This window comes from Chamaea fasciata, unplaced genomic scaffold (assembly GCF_029207755.1).
Source record: "Chamaea fasciata isolate MVZ Bird 193981 ecotype frontalis unplaced genomic scaffold, bChaFas1.0.hap1 SCAF_1, whole genome shotgun sequence".
NCBI lineage: Eukaryota > Metazoa > Chordata > Aves > Passeriformes > Sylviidae > Chamaea > Chamaea fasciata.
In genome coordinates this window covers 64,730,306-64,755,039 of record NW_027094086.1, presented here as the reverse complement: position 1 = coordinate 64,755,039, position 24,734 = coordinate 64,730,306, and the positions used below count along the sequence as shown (strand labels likewise).

Genomic DNA, 24,734 nt, shown 5'->3' with positions numbered 1-24,734 from the left:
GACTCCACATTCAAGATGTTCTACTTGTCTAAAAAAAAAACAAACCCCAAACAAATCCAAACCCACTACTTCATTGCCATTAACATCCTATACCTGCATTTATTGTTTTCAGGGTAGCATAGCAGCATGATGCATTCTGAGAGATAATCCTTAGGAAGAAATGTGGATTTTTTCTAACTTCCTGGTTGAATGGAAACTGGAGAACACAGGCATGGAACCTGTTCACAAAAACAGCCTATTTAATCAAAATTTATTTGCAATTTAAGTGAAATTATGACTACATAGCTTAGGCACTATACAACATTTAAAAGCACACAACAATCTTTAGCTATATCAACACTGTTACTGCATGACACCTCTCCCATATATACACATTCCTGGAATGTCAGACATTTTTGATGTTTGTTTCTAAATTTTATGCTGAAAGAAGCTCTTGAAGCCATCTGCCTTGGAAACAGACTTCTCCTCTGAGGACAGCATAACTTATGTGCAGGGAAAATTAAACTACCCATCATCACCAATTTCGTATCACCAACCATGCCACCAGAGAACACTCATGATAAAGTGTGAGAGGAAGAAAAAAACAAAGCAAAACCCCACAATAAATTCTGTTCAGGTATGCAGGAAAATAGACTTCTAAATGATTTCACAGACAAGGATACTCACTCCACTGCCTATCTGGAAGCCAACTCTATAGAAGTCATTTGTATTGTATGCTTTCTTACACCTGTTCGAAAATACTTTAAAACTGCTGACTTTTTTTATCTTCAGACTCTGGCATCATAATCCTGCTTATACTGAACATAGCCAATTACAATGCTGATAGTTAATTAATCAACAATGTATATACTTATTAAATTAACTCAGCATATTGCAACGGCTTAAAAAAACTGTGACATTTTCAATATTTAAAGGATAGACCAAGTCTCATGCTTTGGCTCAGGTCTTTGGCTGAATTAACCTGACATGTAGTTATCATGGTGGACAGTCTTCTAAATTAAAAAGCATATAAAGGTGACTGTTAGAATGTTACCATAAAACCAAACAGAAGTAACTAAGTGATCATATCTATCAGAGAAAAATCTTAAATCACCCACAACACAGAAGTTTAAGAACTGGACACATCACCGCTGTACCAGACAAACCCAATTACACTTCTCGGACAAAGAATACACCTTGAATGTGGACCAAGACGAATTTAAGAACAAAACCAAAATGTCCCTTCCTAACCAGTGTGAGCGTAGGAAAAGAGCAACATCTGATTTCTGTGAAGAGTGAAGAATTTTTTGCACATTTTCTGTGTTAAAACAATAAAACCCCAATTACTTGCTGCTGCCAATCATTCAAAGTTTTCAATGTACATAGTTTAGTATTTTCTTTCAACTTGCTTATCAGTTTTGATTTCTTTCTTTGTTTAAAACATTCACTTCCTCTGCTGATCAAGCTCAGCTCACAAATGCCAACATATTACCAGCTAAGGAGCAAGTAATATGCATCAGCAATAAGAAACTACAATTAACTGGGTAGAATGAAACCTCACTTTACCCAAAGTTATAATGGTCAAAGTTTTATATGATTTTAACAGATACAAAGTTCTAAATATAAACTGGCTAATATTTAACTGATCTAAATATAAAATGGTTAATAAGGCTCTTTATCATACTCCTGAAGCAAAACAGACTGGTTATCTTGATATCAGCTGTCAAAACCAAGACACTGAAAGTCCATTTGGTGAAGTATCACTTAAACACACCTATCAAATATATTCCTGTACCCTAAACCTAACAGTATTACTTAAAAACAGTGTTGAAACAAGAGTAACTTGACCTACTGCTGACATTTACTACTGTACACATCATACATATATATACACATTGCACACTTACATGGCACACTTCTTTCTAATTTATACCTCCTCTATGTGTCAAAAAAGAGTAATGAAATATTGACACTTACTTCAGCAGACAGTGACCTACCTGTAAGCCTGAAGAAAAAATATCTTGTAGATGTTAATGAGAACTGTTCTAAGGCTGTTGATCTAGAACAGAACAGAAACAGAGCTATAAGTATATTTTAGTGTCATAATAGGATCTGTTGAAGATCTAGACAAAAAACATTTTATGTTAAACTTAAAAACTTTTATGCAACTAAGTTAACAATGTTGTGAAGGATCACTTCTAGAACCATAGATTTTGATATCCACATTTTCAGATTATGTGGATTTCCTCTCAAAATAAACTTTTATGTTAGAACTCAAAGCAGTTTTAATGCTCCTCATCACTAATCACAATACTGCCAAACAACTATTTTCATATTCCCACCTGTAAATCAAGAAATAAACTATGACATTTCAGTTTGAGGACTGCACTTAGTTTGTATCTCATATTTTTCCCAGCTGCCAGACTTGAATTGAAGGAAAGGCTTGATCTGATAGAAGTACAGGTATAACTAGAAAGAAAAAGTAAAAAAAGTAGTTAAACTCCATAAGCTAATAGACTTAATTAAATTCTGAAAAGTAAGTCTCATTTAACTTCCCATGTTACAGAGATTTCCTGCTAATCAATAAGCCAGTAGCTAAAAGATGACCATAATTAAATTCAGTGCTGAAAGAGACCACGCCCTGTGGCATTAAGGGTATTAGCTAAGGGCTGATTTCAATACCTCAGAGCTGAAAAATTCAACCTGCTAAAAAAAGCCAAATCAATAACCTTAAAAACAAGCTAAGGGTATTTCTTTAACACATTGTCTAGCCAGAACATTGTCAATTACTCCAGTGACAATCATCTTATCTATATCCATGATCCATGCAATGCAGGAGCTGAGGCTTGAAGCCACCTTAGTTACTGGAATAACCCTGATGTTCCAGCTTCTTAAGTCAAACTTATCAAAAGCAAAGCCTTGCAACAAACACTGTGCCGGGCTTGGCAGTGCTGGGTTAATGGTTGGACTCTATCTTAATGGTCTTTTCCAAAATGAACAATTCTATGATTTTATGATTCTGATTAGTGTCTCCCAGACCAGTAGTATCAATACCCTTTTCAACATAAACTGTTTCTTTCAAGAACTCAGCTAGTGTATAAATTTCTTTGGCTGTTGATTTTAGTCCTTTGCTACGGGAAACCACGTCATAAATTCGTTTCCTAAAATGACCAAACTTTTCAGTTTAGGAAGACCACTGAGGAACTTTACTACCTTATTGGTGGAAAACCTCCTCCTAATTTTCCACTTAAATGCTAAAGGGCTGTTTATACTAAAAATGGTCAATAGTTGTCGCCCCAACTTTGCCTGCTTTTCAGAGCTTGCATTTTGTTCTCACGCAGCTTCAAGAAAACAATGTATATTTTTAGAATTTATCTTTCTTTTACATATTTCTCCTCTGGGAGGACAAAGGTGACTGATGGGGGTCTTCACCAACGAGGTCAAAGAAGTGGCAACCTATGTAGCCAATCTTGTGCCTTCTGAAAGAATGGTATATAAGACAGAGTCAGAAAATTAAATATAGAACTTTCCTGCTAACCTTCTTGCTGCCTGCCTCATTCTTTCGTGTCCTTACCGGTGACAAATAGTGAAGCAATATTATCCTTCAGTTTAAACAGTGCTTTCTTTTCCATCTTTAACAAATGTCTAATGCCATCTCTAGTAGTCCACGTAAAGGGTCTGCAGAACTTTTCAGTAGGGCACATTATCCTGTCCTGAGTTCTATGTCACTTCAGATTGTTTTGTGTAAATGGTCAATAGTTTAAAGAGAAGTTCTCTTCCCCACACATTCTTTCGCATCCAAAGTCTACCAGAGGGAACACGTCTGATGTTGAAAGGACTGCTAGCCCCTCTAGTCTATACCAAATTAATCCAGATCAGTTTTGCAATTAATTCAACTACACCATGCTCAACACACCCTTGTGCTTCTCTCGCTATGCACGAGATACTGTCAAGCTGACACTGGAGTGTCCAACTCTATTTACCTGGAGTAATCGCAGTAAACCTCTAGTGTTTTTATATCCAGTAACAAACCACACCACGGCATCAAACGACAATCAGGCAGCTGTTTAAATTTGGAACATCCTGGGATATCATCAACAGGAAAATTCACCACTGTCTTATTTGGGTTTATTAAAAGGCCATACTCAGGAATACCTGTTGTTAAAGTCCTAAAACAGATATAAACAGTTAGGCTAAGCCCCCCCCAGCAAAGCAGACAAGAACTGGCACCATGCTGCAAGACACGAGATCTTGAAAAGGGCAGAAATCAAAGAATGTAGGGAACCACAGCCAACTCTTCAGGTTAAGGAACACAGCTAGAAATACAGAAAGTGAAGACACTAGAGGTAAATAAATACATTAAATAAATAAACTTGAGGATAATGGAGACAAAATTTTACATATTAATGCAAATTAAGCACATCAGCCATGCAACACTTGAGACAAGCTGTATGAACCATACTCACAGAAACCTCTGAAATAAAAATCACTGGAAAAAGACAGATGACAAGTTAATGTGTTTGGAAGTTAACACAACCAAGGAGAATCCATATAACAGGAATCTCACTTATCTGATGAAAAGTTTTGAGGGGAACATTTTCCCTAAGAATGTTTTCACTGCCAGAATGCCTGCTGATCACCTGCTACATACTGGATCAGCAGTGTCATGGACAAGGAGCAATTTGTCTCACTTGGCAATGTACTTATGCGCAGGCTTCATCCATTTAAAAAGATGAAGAGGTAGGCTCTTCTTCTTGGGGAGTCATAGTCATAATGCTGTCTCCTCAAAACTAATTTATTGAGTCCCTCAGTTCTAATACTACCTTAGGAAAAACTGGTACTACTCCATTTGTGGCAGAAAGCTCATAGGATCTGATCTGTAAACAGTTCTGGAAATGTCTCAGAGAAAAGGGTACTTCTCCACAGAAAATCAACACAGCTGGTACAGAAGGTGATACAGAACAAAGATGCAGACAACTTCAATGGGCAAGAAGGACAATATCTGCACTGCTACTCAAGTGACATTGTGCTGAAAAGCTGTTGTAAGAGATAAATAGCTTGAAGCCCTCACTGTTAGTTCAATTTATCATTTCCAGAACTGTAGGCCCACAGATCCCTAAAAATTTCTTTCTGTTCTGATAAGGAAATGAGGACAAATGAAGTCTTCAAAGTACACTATCCACTATTTCATACAATTCATACACCAAACTGTACTTAATTGATTGCTCCATCACCTTTCAGGCTCACAACAGAGCTGCATCTTTCTGACAACTGAAGAGCATGATACAACTGACTACACCGGAGATGCTAAGCTTTTCTTCAAGATCTGTCCTTTGGATCCTTCAAACTGATTCTGGCATCAGCAGAACTCCCCAAGGACAGACTGTACACCTCTCTTCACACTAACCAGGAGCTCCTGGGATTTAATTTTTAAAGAAAAGGTATATCTGAAGCACAGTTAAGAATTGCTGTTTTAAAAGCTCCGTGTGAACCGCATACTACCATGATATTGATACCTTTAGATACTCATCATGGAATGTTAATGACCAGAAAATTGTTAGCAATATTAGGATTAGCAATGTTAGGATTCCAAAATAGCCCTTGATTGTTAACTCATAAAACAATTACACTTAAGTGTATAAAGAGTTACATAAAAGGTAACAATGCTTACTATTTTGAAGACTATGTCTCCAATAGCATACCTTAGAAAAGTTCTTGCCTTCATCAAATGTGGTGTAAGCAGCAAAAAGTCATCAATGAGACGTATTAGGACTCTGTAATCAAGAAGAAACCAATGTTAGATTTTTCAATAAGTAATCCTTTCAAAGTTTTCTCATACACTTCAGAGCAATAATGTGCCTGCCTATTTTAATTCACAATATGGTAGAGGTCAATATGAACTTCAAATTGAGACTCATGAAGAAATTCGCACTTTTGCTTCTTTCCTAAAGGTAAATGAAAAAAAAAATAGATAAAATAAAAAAGCAGTGAGATTGGCTAGATGAAACATGAAGGAATTGACCACACACAAACTATTCCACAGTGGTTTCCCTGGATACATGGGTTTACACCTTTCCAAGGGAGAATCTGCAGTATCTTTCTCTACAGACAAGGAAAAGAGGTGCCAGACCAGGTACATAAGTAGATTCTTGATTGGCTCCAAGTCTTGTCTTTGTTTGCCACATAAATAACTTGTTTATGACGCTGTTGCTTGAATGTAAAACAGAATACCATCTACCACTGTAAAGGCTGAATTTTCCAACAGAATTCAGACCCCAAGCATGCCCATATTTTTCTGGTAAATCCTGCCTAGCAGATCACAGAAGTAGCTCTGGACATGACAATGTACAGTCTCATCTTCAAAGCAAGAGTACTGACATCACTATGAGCAGATGAGCTGCACCCTGGCCCAGCCAAGTCAATAATCACCTTATTCTTCTGACTTAAAGGACAAATTAAATTACCAAGATCATTCAACAGACACCTAAGCAATATTCTAAAATTAGCTCTACATAGAGACTACATTAAAGAGTGCATTCTTCTCAATCAGTTTCATAATTACTGTTTCGTAAACAACACCCTTTGAAAGCCAACAGACAGCTTTTCAGACTCACATCAGAGCATCCTCCAGCCTGTAAGAACTACTACTTTTGTAGGGAAATGTCTAAAATTTTGATACCCCTTCCCAAGAAGACACACCAGACAGATGCACTTATCTGGAGTATGTCCACAGTTCTTTTTCATTTTTGGGGGGAAGAATTCACAGCAATGAAGGGAGATGTCTGAACACAAAAAAGTTTCAGGGTCCAGCTCATGACTAAATACCCTAATCCAGGATTCAGTTGGGATCTGTTCATACAAAGGTAAAAGGAACCTCAGAATTTTTACAGCTAATAAAGGCACAAAGCTTTTATCAGATTAGCTTTCTGTCAAGCTCCTTAAGGAGCAGGCATAGGCAAGGCACAAAGACTGAGAAGATTTACCAAAATCACACAGGGCTTCAAACAAGAACGAACATACCCCATAAAAAATCTGCCATAAAGCTCTGACCTTGATAAAATGTTAAGATTTACAGACAGTGGCTTGGAAAGACCTCAGGCAGAAGCCTGGAGTATCAGAAAGGCTGTAACAAACTTCTCATCTTGTCTGAGGTGAGAAGACCACAATGAATGAGTGGGAATGAGTGAGGCACAGCCATAAACTTCTCAGGAGCACAAGAGCAGCTTGTTAGGCTCCTTACAGCACCCTTAAATACTGTGCTCTTTCTAAGAATAAATCTCCTACCAAAGACATAGGAAAGCTTCTCTGCATTTTCTTCTCAATCTTGTCACAAGGAGATTCTCCTCAAAAAAACCACCACAATTTCACTGAAGTTGCAGAGATGTTTGTGTGCACCACTCCTAATGAAGTTGGAAATCCTTGAAATTCAAAACTAAACGTCACAGAAAATGTCTAACATATATTATTAACAGAACAAAGCATCCCTACCCATCTTGCTGTATTCCAGAGAGCAATTTGTTTTCCATATCTCCATAGAATAAGCTGCAAAGTAAGCTTGATAAAATGGAGCCCTGTGGAATTCCACAACACTGTAAGTAGTACCTACCAAAGAATAAAAGAAAACAAAAAAAATCAAAACATGCAACAAGATCGCAAAAGCTGTGAAATATTTTTTCCAAGTATAACATAAGAAACATGCAATATGTTTGCCAGTTAGCCTTATTTAATTTTTCTGTTGTTCTTTCTTCTCAGAATCTACATAGAGATCTAGAAATTTTAACTTCAACAGTGAAAAAACCCCTACTAATACACATACTCCTTTCATATTAACAAACTCCAGGAGACAAGTGCCATTAAATGAAAGAAATTGTACAACTGATCTCAAACCACAAGGCCTCCTTCTGCTGCAGACACATCCTCCACTGAAGGTTTTTCATTCCTTACGTTACATCTTACTGTGACAGCTTCAAGAGAAGTGTTCTTATACACCAAACAAAGTGCATTGGGAGAATTTTCTATGCTGGCATCAACCAAATGGGTATGGCTCACAAAACCCAAGGGAATTATTTTCACAACACTTCTTTGAAGCAGTGAGATACTATTTCACCACTATTACAGGAGTGACTTGGTGAAGCTGAAGAGAATAAATTCAGACCACATACTACTTCTGAGTACTGACCCTATCTGTATTTTCAGTCATCTGAAAATATTCCTTGCAGTAATTTTATTTTCTTACAGACTATTGTTAAATGTATCAAATGTTATTAAAGGATTTCTTAGAGGTCCCCAGCTCAATAATCAGCATTTTCTCAAAACACCAAGTTAACCTTGACTAACTGTGATTTTTTTTTTTTTTTAATGAGAAAAAGAGTCTATTTATTTACTGAACAAACAACTTAAAAGGGGTAAGTTCATTTCAGGACAAACAGTATTTTTTCAGTCAAGTTGTGACTGAATTTGAAAGTATGAAGCTGGTTTTTGTCAGGGTGTATTATCTCTGAAACCATTAAAATTCCATGAAACACACAGTGCTTAGTCATTATTAAAGTATGCCACAAGAGCATTCTTATGATCCTGCCAAAGGGAGTGTAAGCATCAATGCTAGAAAAAAATGTAAACATGCTTTTATGTGACTCAGAGAGAGCATTTCTCAGTCTCCCTCAATCCTGTGAGTCTAAAATATATATTGTAAAACAAAGGTATTTTTTCCAGAACAAGAAGCTATTCATTCTAATATAAATCACCCTGAATGTGTAAGTAACGATCATGTAAGCCCTTCCTTTTTTAGACATGGTACACATTTGCCACCTAGAGGCAAAAGGTAAGTACCAAGTCAGTATCTCTACCAACACAAGAAAAATCTGCATCACTACCTTATGTAACATTTGATTCTTAATTTTGGAGTTGCCAATAATTTAAATTCCTAATGCTACTGCCTTTTATTTTTATTGCAACCTGCAAAATAGCAAAACCATTGCACTACAGGGAAATGACTAACAAGACCTTTGCATGATTGCTTGGATGTTATTCTTGCTTTGGCTCACCACTGTAGATCCCACCATTTTAAAGCATATTCCTTTTGAATTAAACTTGCAGTTTTAAATGAAGGTTATTCCATATTTTATGGAATAATACAGTATGAAGGTTATTCCATATTCTATGGAATAATGGATTGTAAATAGCTAACATCATCCAGGTAGGGAAGAGAAATTTTATTCAATATCAAGTTGACTCCAAACACTTCAAACTTTTTGGGAGCTTAAATGGATACACAAATTTCTCAATAATGTGAAATAAAAAAATCTTTAAAAGACAGCTATCAAAAATCCCCAGAGTCAATTAAAGGTATTTTTTTAACAGAAAACAAACAAACAATGCATGCTATAAAAATAATAACTAATTTCTTTTTTACCTGTTCCTAATCTCCAGGATGCTGTTATGTATCATTTGAAGGAAAAAATTAAACAGGCTGGAACTTGTCTCCTGGAAAGTTAAGCTCTAGAAATGTGACAAATCAAAACAAGATTTGAAATTAAAAATACACTATACTTCAAAGATACACAGAAATCTTTAAAAAAGTGGATAGCAGTAGCTCAAACCCCAAGGAAGAGAAAAGACAAACCCTAAACCCAAGATCTCAACATACATACTAAAAAGCTGCTGACATCCAATAAGTTAATTTTTGTTGGATGTTGGAGGTTTTTTTGTTTTGTGTTAGGAGAAATCAAATACAACGTCTAAACCCACTTTTTAAAGTGCAGGCATAATATATTGGATTATTACAATATATGTGACCTTGCTCTTTTGGCCATTTTCAATCCTGTAGGACAATTTCTGTACGTCATGATCTTTATCATTCCCGATACACTCACTTGCCCATTCTGCTGCGAAACACACACTTCTCCAGTACTTCCATGCATTGCTGTCCATCCAGTATTTATGGAACATTTTGTTAAAAGTTGTAAGATAAAAAATCCATTTACAACAATTTAAATACCCTTAACAATTACTTAATTCAAATTAAAATAAAATTACTTACTACTTGCATAGATTAGACAGCAGACAAATGAACATAGCTTTTGATAGAGCCATGCAAGATCATGATTACTTGCATTGAAAAGATAATGTGATGTCTGTACCAGTGGTACAGACACCCAGCCAGACATGGCACTTTCCTCAACATACTTTGTTCCTTTAAGATAATGACACACAAATTGTTTTCAATAGAAACAACTGAAATAGAACACTGCTGCTCATGCAATACCTAGCACAGTTCTCTAAATCAGTTTGAAAAAGATAACAAAATGAACTTATACATCCAGCTAGAAATCCAGCTAGTTTCCATTTTCATCCAGGTACTCATTAGACTTCCTTATTTTTGTAGGATCCTGGAATTTTACACCAGCCACGCCATATATTCTACTCCTATGCCCACAGATACACAAGATCATTCCACTTGCATGTTAGAAAACACCTTTTGCCAACCTTGTCATTTTCCACTGCCAGGTTTAGAGAAGAAAAATTTAAAGAGGAATTACTAGCCTGAAAGAACGAATCTCTCTGCTCATTTGATGCTCAGGAAATCTTGTAGGTTGTTATTGTGGAACACCATGATTCCAAGCAAGGAAATGTATGAAGACACTGTCTGAGACTATCACCTACTTCTATGCCTTTGTTATGCTCCTTGCACAAAAGGAAGCCTTTAAGAACAAACACTTGTATCACAAGAATTAAAATAGAAGGATGCTTGCTTCTTGCAACAAAGCATCAATTGGAGTAAGTTTAAAATACATGTAATTTTTAACTATATTTTAATTCACTGAAAGCAAAAAATCTCTTTAAACAAAAACTTAAAAAGTTGATGATGTTTGTGTTGCACTTAACTCCCCTAAAGATTTCATTCTCATCAACCTTGACAGGTAATCCTTAAAATGAGCCCCTTTTATTTTTAATTAGGCTTAAAATAAGAAATTAAAACAAACACACAAAAAAGCTGTGCAGTTTGCTAGTCAAGATGCCCCATCCTTATCTACTTGGCTTATAATACATTTTGCTCATTCTTACTTCTGTATGTTTTGGAGATAGGAAGTGTTGATACTTGCTTTTACTAGATAGTTAATTTCTCACTTGAGGACTGTTGCAAGAAACAAGGAAATTACAAGAGGAAAAAGAAGACACTGGTTAAAATAAAAGTATGATCAAGTAATGAGAAAATCTGGGAACAGTCTAGAAGGACTTTTTGTCAGATTTCTTGCCTGGTGCATTCCTCCCACTGAACACTCAAAACCTGTGTTGATAAGATCTCTGTTTTGATAAGCATCAAAGAAGAGATGACTAAAGTCTTTCTACAGAAGGTGCTGGTTAACTAGATGAGAAGTAATGTCACCACATAGGATGTACATACAAGTAAAAATCCCAATCTTCCTCTAATTCTTCTGTAGCTTTCTTTTTTAGTTGAAAAGAAGCCTCACAATACTCACCTGTTCAACTACAATCGCATTTTGCAATGAGGAACTCTCCTGAAGCTGGGACACAAACTGCTTCATGTCTGGCATAAAGTCCTTGAAAGTAGAGACCTGCACAATTGTTTAAATTGTAAAGAAAAATTATAAAAGCAATAGAAAATTCAATAATTTTCTATTCAGTGAAGGTCAAAGGACCAGCCTTATTGCGTTATTTTACTCCAACAATTCTTCTACCATTAAATGAAATGTCTCACCCACAAATCTCTACTTCCACAACACATTTATCTTTATTTTTACAAGAGTGAGTAAAAACTTTTAAAGTTATGAACTAAAACCAAGCTTTTCTACCCCTGGAATATATCTAACAGTACTAAAAAAAGGTTTATTAAGTACTTAAAAATCCGAATTGTGACTAAAAGAAAAAATTTCCTTGGAGCAACAGATGTTTACAACAGCAAAGAGAAGAAAGCAGGGAGTCATACGTGTCTCCTGTAGAGCCTCTTGGCTCTGCCACTGGGGGTGATCATGATGACAGCATAGCGCCGAATGCAGTACACGGTTCTCTTCTCAGGCTTCAGCACCCGTGAAATCACTTCCACGAGTTTATTGTGAGGAATGGTATCATAAGCCCTGGACACATCAGCCTGAAATAGAGGAAATATCTTCAACTACATACTCAGCAATATAGCTGTAAACATTGTGGTGGTATAGAAGTAGTATTGCTCTAATATGTAAGCAAGGCTGAAGGATAGATCACATGAGAGTAAAATTACTGGATCATTCAGGGCAAATTTGTGACAAAATAAAAACTCACTGCTTATCTGAAAAACCTTTCCCCGCTCATCAAGTATTCCGTAAGAAAGGAATATCCACATCATCAGTTTTAACATAGTTCTCATTATTAACAGAAGAGTATAAACCATATGCAACCTTAAATCTAACACTGAACACATCATGTAAGTTAATAGCTGGTATTTTTATGTATAAATACTCTAAGAAGCCTTCCACACCATATGGCCATGGAGATGACATCTTAGACTTTTGGAAAGCTGCAAACCTACGTATTTTACCTTTCCCTTCCTTTCCTTTTTGTATTGGACACCTACCTCTGCTTCTACTTGTCACAGTAAAAGCAGAAAACTTTCTGTAGAAGCAACAATCTTAAGATTATTACAAAACAAATTATGTCGATGACATGACCCTTTGGCTCAAAAGATAAGACAAAATTACAAAAGTTATTTCAGGGCAGGATGACAAGCAACATATGAGAGATGAGAACAGAGACCCCCCCATAATATACATAAAACTGTGTAACTTAGATATTTCGGTATATATTGCCCCAATTTAAAGCTGTGAATTGAAATCAGACACAAAATATTGCCTACTAGACAGAACTGACAAAAGTGTAAAGAAGAAGAACAAACTCCTTTAAATAATGGGCTACCACAAGCACTGATTTTTTCGAAGTGGGAGAAGAAACTTCTTGGAAAGACACCAATCAGAAGTTATATGTTCACTTTCAACCAAAACTAATGATACTGACATAGAAGAGAATTTTTTTAAGAGTCTGAATTTTTTCAAATGCACACAGAACGTTTTTTCTGGTTTTCATATGGCTCAAAAGCCTATCTGAGCTTCTATCTTTCTCCCCCTCTTACACCCAGCTAAACGTAACTACAAATAATTCAGTGCATGCACAGAAGCAAGAGCTCCTGCTCAACAGAAAGATGGACAGAAAAACACACAAATAAAGGAAAATCTACTGCAGGGACACCCATTCACAAAAAACAATCAACCACCCCATCAAAAAACTAACCAGAGTCTGTAAAGTATGCACAAAAATTTATTTAGAAAAAGAAATAATTATGCAGTCAGATCACAGCTAATACAGCTATAAAAGTATCAGCACAAGCTGGTTTTGAAAAGCTAGTTTGAATATGTAATTAAAAATACATACCTTGACACAGTAGAAATGAGGAATTTCACCACCAGATTTAAGAATCTTCATAACAAACTGCTTCCATGTCTTGTAGATATCATCTTTCCCAAACACTGAAGAGCCTAAAAACCTGGTGTTTATAGTCCGTTCATAATTTAACACACTAAACAGATTTTTTAGTTGAGTGTTGTAACGATTAATCTAAAGAGATCAAAGAGAATTACCTTAAATTATGCTAAAACACATTAAATTCTTTTCAATACAAAGATTACAAATTTACATGAAGTTTGAGATTAAATTTATCTATTTACTATGTTATTTTGTTCAACTGAAGCTTTCAGAAAGCCTGGATATCACTGCAGTAACTACATCTAAGTGACAAAACAGTCACAGAGATTTTTTTATTTTTTTTTTTTTTTTGGTAAAATGTTTTTTTTTAGGAATTACATTAGGAAAAAAATCATAATGGTTTTCTTCCTATCCTTGACTCTTGGAAATCGAGGTGTAATAGTTACAGCGATACGTAAATGAATGCCAGCAAATAAATCCACCATCCATCTGAAAATAACTTCTTAAACATCATACACTCTCTCTGCTGGAGATAATGACAGCAACAAAAACAGCAAAGAGAAGGCGTGCTCTGAGATTTTATGCTAACTCCAGCTGCACCATCAGCTGGGCCTCTCGAGGTACTTTATTCAAGCAATTCAGCAAAGATTTAACTCAGCTGTGGGGATAGTCAAGTACATCAGAGCAGCACTGAAGTCGTGCAGGTTGACTAGCTCTGTAAACACCATTATGTGGAATAACACTTCACAGTTCAGAACAGCTTAGAGTTGATGCTCTTTTCATCTGTCTGGGATTACATGGTCTGAACAGCTAGTGCTAAGAAGCTGTTGACACCTCACCCATCTGGGGAACATTCAATCTTGTGAATGAGACTCAGCCTTAAGGAAAAGCAATTGATGCAGCCTTACAGGATGGTGAAACTGGGCTGCCACTGTGTCTTCTGGTTAACTGTCCTGTTAAATAAATCACTCTGTGCACTGAGTGTTCTGTCTCTGTTCCCACACTGCAATTACTCTCAGCTTCCTTCCTGTCTCTCTACTGTGCTTGCTTCAGCTTCCTTGCTCTTCCTTAGACCCTCTTCTGTAACACACCCAGCTCTAAACCAGAACCACACTGGCTCAGCAGGCAACCTCACAGCTCAATATGCATCATCAGTGTTCAGGCAAATGCCAACAGGCCAGACCCACCCGTATCAAAAAACGGGATCACCTTACAAGCCGTGTTATTCTATTACCTTACAAGCCATGTTATTCTATTGGGCCCAATTCCTTAAGATAGGTTTGCAAACAGAAGTTTGTGATTCTGGAACTGGAGGCTTGCGGTAAATTAAGCTTTGGAAAGGGAGAAGCTAAGCCGCAACAGACCCATTCAGCCACTCTGATCAGAACGTTACAATCCACCATGTTAAAAGTAGTTTTAAGTAACAAAAAATCCTTACTCCATTTACTAGTTACCTACATCAAATGCACATAAAACAATGAAGTAAATAAAAACCTTCTTTTCTCTGCTTTCCTTGCTGAGTGCTCGTGGTCCGACAACACCGTTCACTTTTACTATGGGTCTCAACCCATTTGGTTTGGGAATAAACCGGAGCTTTGATGCCATAGTAACAAATCTTTTCTGACGGATAGTTTCAATCTCCTCTGACGACAGAGGCCGGAGCTGTACTTTGACAAAATGGTTTCTAAAATACAAATATACACTTTGTGTAAGCAATAGGAAAAGGCAGAAAACTAAAATATTTAATGTCTTTATGATAACTAAAGTTGAATATTTTTCTAAGGTAATACAAATACTAACCTCTACAGAAAGTGATATGAAATTCTGAATTTCAGAACAATATCACAGTATCTTAATGGCAATAAGCACACATTTCTGCTTGATGCAAATAAAACCCCTCTTAACACAAAATCTAAGCACAGGTTAGTGGAATACATACAAATATTATGAAATATGTTTTATGCAAGAAACAGGAAATTGGATATTGCTCATGGTTTCAGAACTCTGAAAGGCATTAACAAAGTTGAAAAGAGGAAACCATCCTAAGAGAGCTCCTGGGAAGGACTTACAAACGGCAATGGCTGTTCTACTCCTAACAGTTAGGGGACCTACCACTTATTAGGAGTTATAGTTAACTCAGGTGGGTGCTGGGATACACAGACAATATAAGGGCTTTAGGTATCCACAACTTTGATGAGCAGGTGTCAGTTCAAGCAAACAGCAGAAAGTAATGAAGAAGTTCACCTTAATGGCAAATTAAGAACCCCTCCTCAGGATATACAGTTCCATGAAACTTCATCAAAATCAATACTTTTCCATACAATGAATCACGAAATGGTGGTGGAACAAAAGCCCTTGTTTTTACTTAAGATGCAGAGTTAAAGTACCCTACCTGAAACATAAAAGACCTGGATCAATCTCCTGCACTGCCTGTGTTGTTCAGATGGACGAAATGTGCCCTACAGACTAATGATTCTATTACCCCAGGAAGTAAGTGAGGCAATTCAAGTCCTCCCAAAAGACTGGACATCAATCTAAATTTGCAGGAAGACTTTCTACATCCCACACAATCTGACAGTTTGGTTTAGCAAAAGGAGGCCACACTATAACAAAAGGCAGGGGGGCGAATGGTGGAAACCTGGTAAAGATGCTCTGGAAGACACATGAGAAGCCAAGAATGCAGGTAAGAGAGACACACAAATACTTCTTTTCTGTCTATACAACTCAAATACAAGTTCATGATCCAGCTGCTTGGGACTCTTGGGTCTGAGCAATACAGTGCATGACACTTAGAACATATATTGGCATGCAGGGCTAGTGAACTGAGCTACTGAAAAAAGTTTTGAGGATTTATATTCAAAACTTCAAGTTAAATTTCTGGTACAGATGCTGCCCAAAGGAAAGCAGAAATAATTGCTTTTCCATAGTAAGGGATCACTACTCTTTATGGAATTACATTCTTTGCTGAACACAACATCTACTATACTATCAGAAAGATAACCAGGCCAAAACAAGTAACTCCAACAGAAAAAACTTAATGATCAAATTTCCACCCCTTTACAGCTCATATCCAGGACTGGAAGGAAAAAAAAAAGAACCTCTTATCACTATATTAAAAAATATGGCTTCCTTTGAAAGTGAAGACAAAGACCAGTTATTGGCAGATCTTCACTACTGCCTCTGGCCAGCTGGAGAACTGGATGCCATTTTGCCAGGAGCAACATTCATTGCTTATTTCATGGCATTTATAGCAGCGCTAATAACTTTGAATGTGGGCTAATCTAGCAGCCAGCGGATCATGCTGCTTTTACTAGCCCTCACAATCCTGTTAAGCACTGAAACTTGAAGGAACTTGACTGCATGGTCCTCTTGTCTTTTGACATCTCACCTCAATCTGACAGGGGAGTTTCAAAATTTCTGCAGCGTTTTTAATCCTCGGCAGCCACTGTGTGTGGCAAAAGCAGGGAGGGCATGAGCTTTAGGAAAACAGGTGCTCTCACCACAACACTGGGTTCATTATTTTTAAAACACAACTTTACATTCTGCAGGTTATGTAACATGAATCAACTGCATCACAAAACACTGAATTTTTCTTAGTAAATTCTACTTTTAATTTGGGGAATGAAATTTGGTATAGCTTCAAAAATTAACACAAACTTGCCTGTGTACAATGTCAGCACACTCTGATATCCACAAATACAGCAAGGCTAATATAGAGGATCCAGGATCTCAGAACTGTGCTCCATATATTTGAGTGGGATTCTGCCCAGGATGATCTACTCAAAAGGACAGTCCTTCAAGATGAGGATTTACTCCCTAATGACAACACAGTTTCTGCAAAGGTAAGCTCACAACTAAGGTCCAGGTCCACTCAGTCCAGCCTGTTCCATCCATTCTCTTCCTCCAAAGGAGGATGCAGAAGAACTCAACAGAATCAGTGGCTACCAATGCCTTCCTGCAAACCAGCTCAGAGCAACTGCATTGAGCAGCTCCAGCTGAGAACCAGAACCACAGAACATCCATTAGGGCAACAACTGAGGTCACCAAAAACTCTTCCTCCGGAGAAGATGGAAGCAGCTCAACAGCCTTTAGCACTGCTTCACCAGCACTGCCTGGCTGGTTAAGAGCGGAGAGCATCTGAACAGCCTCAAAATGGCCAAGGCTGCCCTAAACACCTGTATCCCAACATCTCTAAACCCCAATTGCTTTCCTCCTACGTGAAGTTGGCAGCTGGCCACCTGTATGAATGCAGGATGCTGGACTCGTGGCAAACCTCGTCTAACACATCACAGTTGAAAGAGCCGCACTGAAAGCCTTGTCAGTGAACCTCAACTGCAGCTGCCGGTATCAGACTCAAAGTCCTTATAAATTACGACTCCTGGAGCCAAGAGCAAACATCCTGCTCTTAGGACACGCCTTTGGCAAGCACATAGCAGAACTACCCTGGAATGTTTCTCCAGCTTCCAATAACCTGCAGTTTAGGGACCTTCCAAGCCAAAGGGGAGAAGGGGCTTCCTGCATGGCAAGGAAATACGTGGGGAGGAAATCAAAAGAAACCCTGGATTAAGGTCTCTGAGTTCAAAGCACCTTGTCCTTACACATTGGGTTTTCTGGGAAACTGGGAACATGAACAAAAGAGTCAAATTCCAAGTTACTTGGTTTTTTTTAATCACAAACCCCACAAAAATCTATTATTTACTACTTCTATTATTTTTACTGTATCTCTACTAAGTGAAGATCAGTACTTAATCATAATTTGTGACAAAAGACAGCCTTTAAGTACATTAAAACTCCATAAAACACTAACTGCAACACTACAGCTGTTAGTTTGAAGACAAGACAAACAGAATGTGTGGGACTGAAAATTACGTTCTACTGTAATTCAAAGTGCATTTTCTGTGCTGCAACTGCAAACAGGATGGAGACCCCATTAAGTGCAAACACAAATGCAAAGAGTGGTACTGGAGATATCAATGCTGAAATCGGAGTGACAGGGCAGCAGGGGAAAAATTACACAATGTAACATTGTGGACGAAGAGATCAGAGCAAAGCAAAAGGTTTACCATACAAAAGAGCCACTAAAACACAAGGCATAAAATATGCTAATTTTTGACAGTTCCAAAGCTCTCTCAGACACCTGCAATTTTTAACGAAAACCTGAAAGATGTGAACTAAGGAGATGGGTGCACAACACTGCTCATTAAAATTGCCTTTCCTATTTTTTCACCTAATTGTTTAAAATTTTATCTGAAATAATGTTTGAACTTAAATACATGCATGCATTTTTAAGACCAAAAAACCCAGCATGGAATTCTAGCCATACTAAAAAAGGAGCTGTGGCTTCTAAAACTCTTAACCTTAAAAAAAAAAACAAACCCAAAAACCCCTAAACCCATTAGGCTACTGTCTGCTTTTTATGAATAAAGTATTACAGCGTTTCGGCAGAGAGCCTTGGTTTTGGTTTCGTTGTTTCTAAATTAAAATAAAGCAAATTGAGTATTTTAAAAATGAACTTTCACACGGTTACTTTGGGATTCTATCACTATGTTTTACTCATTGTTAACAGGTATCAAAAATGGATTTATCATAACAAAATCCTCTTCATCCAGGATTTTATTATGCAAAGATTTCTCTTCTAATAAAGAAGTCTAAATTTGAATTCGTTTTCTCCCACAAAATATTTGTGAAATTACAAACTGTGCATGCTACAATAACAGGTTGAAATTTCCTCTGGGAAATGAAGCAAACAAAATGAAGATAAATGGGCAATAAATTAAAGGAGAAATATAGCTTTACACCACAAAACACATGATTTCTACATATCCATTAATGTTTAATTAGTTTTCTAGTGTTACCTAATTCCAATGTTCTGTAACTTGCCCCAAATAAACTTTCGGTAGAAGAAGAGCATGTTTTTCTGGAACATGGTCTCGGTGACATAGAAAAATGATCTGAGCAACTCAACGACATAGGTACCCATCAGCCAGTATAGGAATTTGGCCAAAAGTTCTTCACGGAAACAATGTTCATCGCCAGGAACAAAGTGATCACCTTCAATAAACAATTCAAAGGTAGTTATAGTAACTATTAACTTAGCAATGAGTAAAAAAAACAGAACATACAAACAAGAAACATGCACAACATTCTTGCCTCAGCTCGAGGTCATGAGAAATAAAAAAGGTTAAGTACAAACAATTACACAGACGCCATTCCAAATTTTCAGGGCATTAAATAATGCAACTGACCCAAGCTTAAAGCATAAACACAAGAACTATTCTGCAGTGACAAACTGAGATAGAGGATACAAATACATGCCATAGTAGCCCAGAGAAATACTTTCTTCCCCCAGCATTGATTGTGCAAGATTTGTAATGCACAAAGGCAAGATTATTGTGAAAGGAGAGGTAAAATAAAAAGAAACAAGTCTACTACAACACAAAACCTTTAAAAAAAAGGAGGCAAAACACTGAAAAGAACTTAGGTATACTGTAAAAATTAACAAAATTAAACTGGGATGATTTGGGGATAAGAATGATATTCATATTTCCCAATTAAGTGAAAATCAATTAATTAGAGGATTAGGTTTTATTTCAGACATCCTATATAAAACCTATTGCTGCAGTCAAAGAAAAAATTCGTATCACCTGAAGTCCATCAGTACTTCCAATATTTAGATGGGACAACAATTATGAACCCAGAACATTCCTAACTACTGTCAACTTTATGATCTCATAGATCTGTAATTACGTCTAAATACGGATGAACAGGGAATAAGACCCTGGGCTACAATACTGATTTTTTTGGCCAACTTCCAATAATAATTTTTCTAATTACATTTAAAGAGTAGAATTTAGCCCAGATGCAATAGGATTCTTAAGGAAACTACACAGAAATAATAGTTTCACTGCTTATCACAAAACAGGAATGTGTTAAAAACAGCTTAATTTTGATGCAACAGACCTGACAGAAAACTTATTAAACAGAAATAAATTTTCAGTTTTCTATTCTGTTTAGTTTCTGCATGCTCCAGGGAAGAGATATTTTTGTGTATTTGCAGCACTTTAAAGAAGACTAGTACTACTTCAACAGAAGCCAGTAAACATCAGTGAAAAATTCCACCGCTGGAAAACTCTAACTGAAGAGTTGCAACATGCAGTTGTAACACGAGAATTGAATCAGGATGCTGATAGGTCGCTGCCCGGGAAATCGGTAATTCTAACTTCTTGACAACAGATGTAAACAATGAGTACAATTCAGCAAATTGTCAAGAAACCACTACCACTTTTGGAGGAAAAAACAATTCCACCCACAGTGCAGCAAAGCAATTCAAAGCACATTTAAACATCAAGCCCAGAGGAGAACTTCCATGAAAGTTAAAATAAGCCCATATAGTGCTTTGCCTGGAAATTTAGGCAGAGAAGAGTGCATTACATTTTTTTAAAGATAATATGTTCCAAATTACTATGAATTAAACACATATTTTACAATAAAGCCTTTCAAAATATTTAACTTCTCAGCATTTGAAATCGTAGTTTTGAACCACAGTTTCTGAATAAATAAATACTTTTTCCTAGAATTAAGAGTTTCTTATGAAAGTTTAACCTCCCTTATTTTTGAGATCAGCTCCCAAACATCAGGCTTTTGATTTTCCTCCTACACTTGAAAGAGCATGTAACAATTTCAGAACTTATTGCACCTTTTAACAAAAAAATACCATTTTCAGCTCGCATTACTGTAGGATCCAAGTCCAACACTGAGTAAAAAAAAAAAACCATTGTAAGCGTACCAGTTAAGGGAGTGCAATCCATAATTGTATAGATGAAGAACAGAAGCACAGAAAAATGAAAATATGCACTAGATCCTACAGCAATCAACCTCAGAAGCACGGCTTCAGCCTGGATTTAAATCCTAGGATAGTGTCTGAAAAACCAAACTCAAGGAAAGGAAGATTCACCAGTCATTTGAAAAGAGAACTGAACAGAAATGGATTCATACACAGTCTGGAGCAATCAGCTGTTGCTCTTGCGACAGCTTTTTGGCCAGGGACCACTTGACCCACAGACTTCTGCACCACCAATTAGCCAGGCTGAAGCAGTGCTCAGTAAGGCTCTCTTGATCCTAGAGAAGGGCTCTAGAAAAGGTGACAGATGGTGACAGCCCTTTTTACACGGACATGTAGTGACAGGACAAGGGGGAAAGGTTTTAAACTGGAAGAAAGCAGGTTTAGACTAGATGTTAGGAAGAAATTCTTTACTGCGAGGGTGGTAAGGCACTGGAACAGATTGCCCAGACTGGTTGTGCATATTCCAGCCCTGAAAGCATTCAAGTACAGGCTGAATTGGGAACTGAGCAACCTGGTCTAGTGGAAGGTGTTCCTGCCCATGGCAGGGACATTGGCACTAGATCTTTAAGGTCACTTCCAATCCAAACCATTCTGTGATTCTATAGCAGGCAATCCCTGTATTGAATGGGTCTCATACTCACATCTTTCTCACAGGGCTGATGTGAAAGAGTAAAAAATCCTGGGTTTTTTCACTCCCATAGCAGAGAAACACATGCCACTGCAAGCGTCTTGACTCGCTTTTAGTTCTTTCTGAACTCTTACAGTAGCAAACAGGCAGAGTGTTTATTCCTTACATACTTACGTCATACTTTAATGGATTTTCAGAGTTACTGCAATTTGGATAGTAGGAGTAGATGGGAAGGTTTTGTTTAGCCCGGGCTCTGAATTCATGTTTATGAAAACATCATTCTATTAAACAACAACAGCATGAATGCAAACAAGTTTTGGAAAGACGACAAGCTTAAGCGTCCTTCCACCATCAGTTACAAACGCTACTGGGTTTGCTCCCTCAGCTATGGTTATCACCAATGAACTCAGCAATTCTGAGTCCAGATTCAATATCCTTCCCTTCCCACCTTAAACATAAACACAAATCATCTGACAGCCCCAGCACTCAGTTCTCTAATAAAAGAAATACCTTTGCCTAGACGAAGCCACATGCAGTCATTCACTCTCATCCTCCACATCAATGCCAGCAACGAAAGCTTAGACCTTCCCCCGGAAATAAACATTTTGACATTTTTTAGGAACCGGCACTTGTTGCAGTTTGAACCCCAAAGCTCAGGGGGGATGACCTTTTCCAGGCAATCCCTCACAAACATGTACACCTGCCAGTGGCTGCTGTGCTGCTTGAGCAGCTCCCGGAGAGCTGAATCACGTGCCTCTCCTGGGTTTTGCTCCTCACTGGGCAGCGACTCCCCACACACAGATTCTACAAGGGAAGCAGCCAAGTTGTTTGACGCATCAGTGTGACCAGATTCACGTCTGCTGCTTGTCACACACTGAGCAGGCTCTTTCCCAAACTGTTCTGCTTGCTTCTGAACCTCTGCTTCCCCAGGCAAGGCTGCCTGACAAGACAGCTGGATTTTTCTCATACCGATTTCAGATATCCGGATGGGGCAATTTTTTCTCAAGAGAGCTACGTAAGCACACCTTCTGTGGTTCTTTAGCAGTCTCTGAAATGTGTGCCCCATTTGCCTGTAGCGTTTGGGCAACCTCTTCTTTCTCCGCTTGCGTTTTGGCAGGCTTTGGTTACGCCTTTGCTGCACCTGCTTTTGCCTCAAGAATATAGCTTCTACAAGCCGTCTTCCAGCTGCCTGAGAGCCCTGCAAGCGGTTCAACACAAACGATTTAGGAAAACGTTCTCGGAAACTCCTGCAAGAATACAGGATAGACTTCCTCTCAATGTGTGCTGCAGAACTCAGGAGTCTATTTGGTAACTTCTTTGATAAACCAGGTTGGGGAATTTCCTGCCCTCTGCATTCTGAAGTGCGCTCCATGGGTCTGGTTTGTCTTGAAGCCAACTGAGATTCATGCATAGGCATCTCTACTCTTTTCCTACGGGATTCTGTTTGCATTTCAGTGTTGGACTCTAAAGGTCTGTTACTCTGAACTCCCTGCAGAAGAGAGCTTTTACCTGCCACAAACTTCTTCCTGCCAAGAGATGCATGAACTAAAGAAGGACCAGACACAGCACTGTTACTTCTTTCAGAAACATGCGGGGTTTTAAAAATGCTTTCAGAACGTGGTGCTACACATGGAGCTGTAGCTACGCATCCAGTTTCAGACCTCTCAGAACTACTTTGGTTTACCTCAGGAGCAAGACTACAAGCCTTTTCCTCTCTCACTTTCTCCCCTATTTTTGCCCTCTTGGCTGGAATTTCAGGTTGTTCCCTATGAATCTTCCTTTTTAGAGATGGAGCTGTAACTGAAACACATGAACTGGAGCTACTCTGTTTTTCCTGATGTTCAGTAACCATTCTAATCTGTTCGCTTGCTTCAGAAACAGCTTTTGCAGAACACTGGTCAGTGGGCACTAGGCTTTGTCTCTCATTATTTCCTTCATTTCTCATTCTGGAGACATTATCTTCACATCTTTGTCTGTCTTTCCATCCACGTAACTTTAAAAGATAGTTTCTATGAAACGTAAGCCTTTTTCGCGTATATTTAAGCAAGCTAGTACATTTACGCTTTGCGAACCTTTGTCTAACAAACACCAGGGATGAGTCCACATTGCGTGAAATAAGCTCATAAACTGGCTGCCCACAAACTTGGTAACAATTACTAGGGGGGACCAGCATAAAGACTGCACAGTGTTCCAATAAATACATCATCACATCATCCCCTATCCGGCTCAACAGTGTCTCCCAGAAGCCACTGATACGAAGAGTTTCCGTGACAGTATTGGGTAGGTAGCTGTGTACCCTTGAAAACGGCATGACTGGGAATTGAGAACTGTTTTCATCCGGTAAGGAGTATCCGTATGCGAGGACATTCTTCTTCTTTTTTTCACACAGTCTCTGAACGATTCTTGCGGTGACCTCGCTCTGACTAGATAACTGAAGAAACAAGGAAAAGAGAAAATTAGCTTTCTTCACTCACTTCTCCATAAACTACAATATATCCTTTAAAAAAAAAAACACATGCAAAAATACACAGCCCTAGACATCAGTTTTCAAAACAGTAGTAACGATTCACAAGCTTCATCCTCAAAAATTAAGATTTTCCAAGTGTAATGCAAGATGCTCACATGTAGTAATGTAAGCTGACGGCTTGAAGGAAGTCTTTTCAACATCTGCCCTTTTGATCCTGGCTTTTATGCCCAGGAAACGCCCTACACTGTTCCCTTAGAGTCCCTCAGCAACTCAGACTCCACCGCCTCCAGTGAATCCATGTTCGCAGATCCACGTTTGCAGGCACGCATACATATACATACGTG

The 24,734-nt window shown here is 37.8% G+C and overlaps 1 protein-coding gene across 4 annotated transcripts in view; it reads right to left on the bottom strand.

Moving 5' to 3' along the window:
* TERT (telomerase reverse transcriptase) overlaps positions 1 to 24,274 on the bottom strand; it is a 29,284-nt gene extending 5,010 nt beyond the window's left edge. Inside the window, exons 1-13 of one of the 4 annotated variants that reach the window (XM_066185004.1) lie at positions 22,434 to 24,257; positions 19,308 to 19,503; positions 14,947 to 15,136; positions 13,402 to 13,584; positions 11,927 to 12,088; positions 11,460 to 11,555; positions 9,392 to 9,477; positions 7,468 to 7,581; positions 5,682 to 5,753; positions 3,963 to 4,148; positions 2,322 to 2,448; positions 1,977 to 2,038; positions 94 to 218 (exon numbers count right to left, since the gene is read on the bottom strand). In XM_066185004.1, the coding sequence (XP_066041101.1) occupies positions 94 to 218; positions 1,977 to 2,038; positions 2,322 to 2,448; positions 3,963 to 4,148; positions 5,682 to 5,753; positions 7,468 to 7,581; positions 9,392 to 9,477; positions 11,460 to 11,555; positions 11,927 to 12,088; positions 13,402 to 13,584; positions 14,947 to 15,136; positions 19,308 to 19,503; positions 22,434 to 24,234 (3,400 nt within the window). In that variant the 5' untranslated portion in view covers positions 24,235 to 24,257. Of the gene's footprint in view, positions 1 to 93; positions 219 to 1,976; positions 2,039 to 2,321; positions 2,449 to 3,962; positions 4,149 to 4,174; positions 4,469 to 5,681; positions 5,754 to 7,467; positions 7,582 to 9,391; positions 9,478 to 11,459; positions 11,556 to 11,926; positions 12,089 to 13,401; positions 13,585 to 14,946; positions 15,137 to 19,307; positions 19,504 to 22,433 lie in introns of those variants that run through there. The other 3 variants (XM_066185011.1, XM_066185009.1, XM_066185015.1) reach the window with 3 other exon arrangements.
* Positions 24,275 to 24,734: the final 460 nt, after the last annotated feature.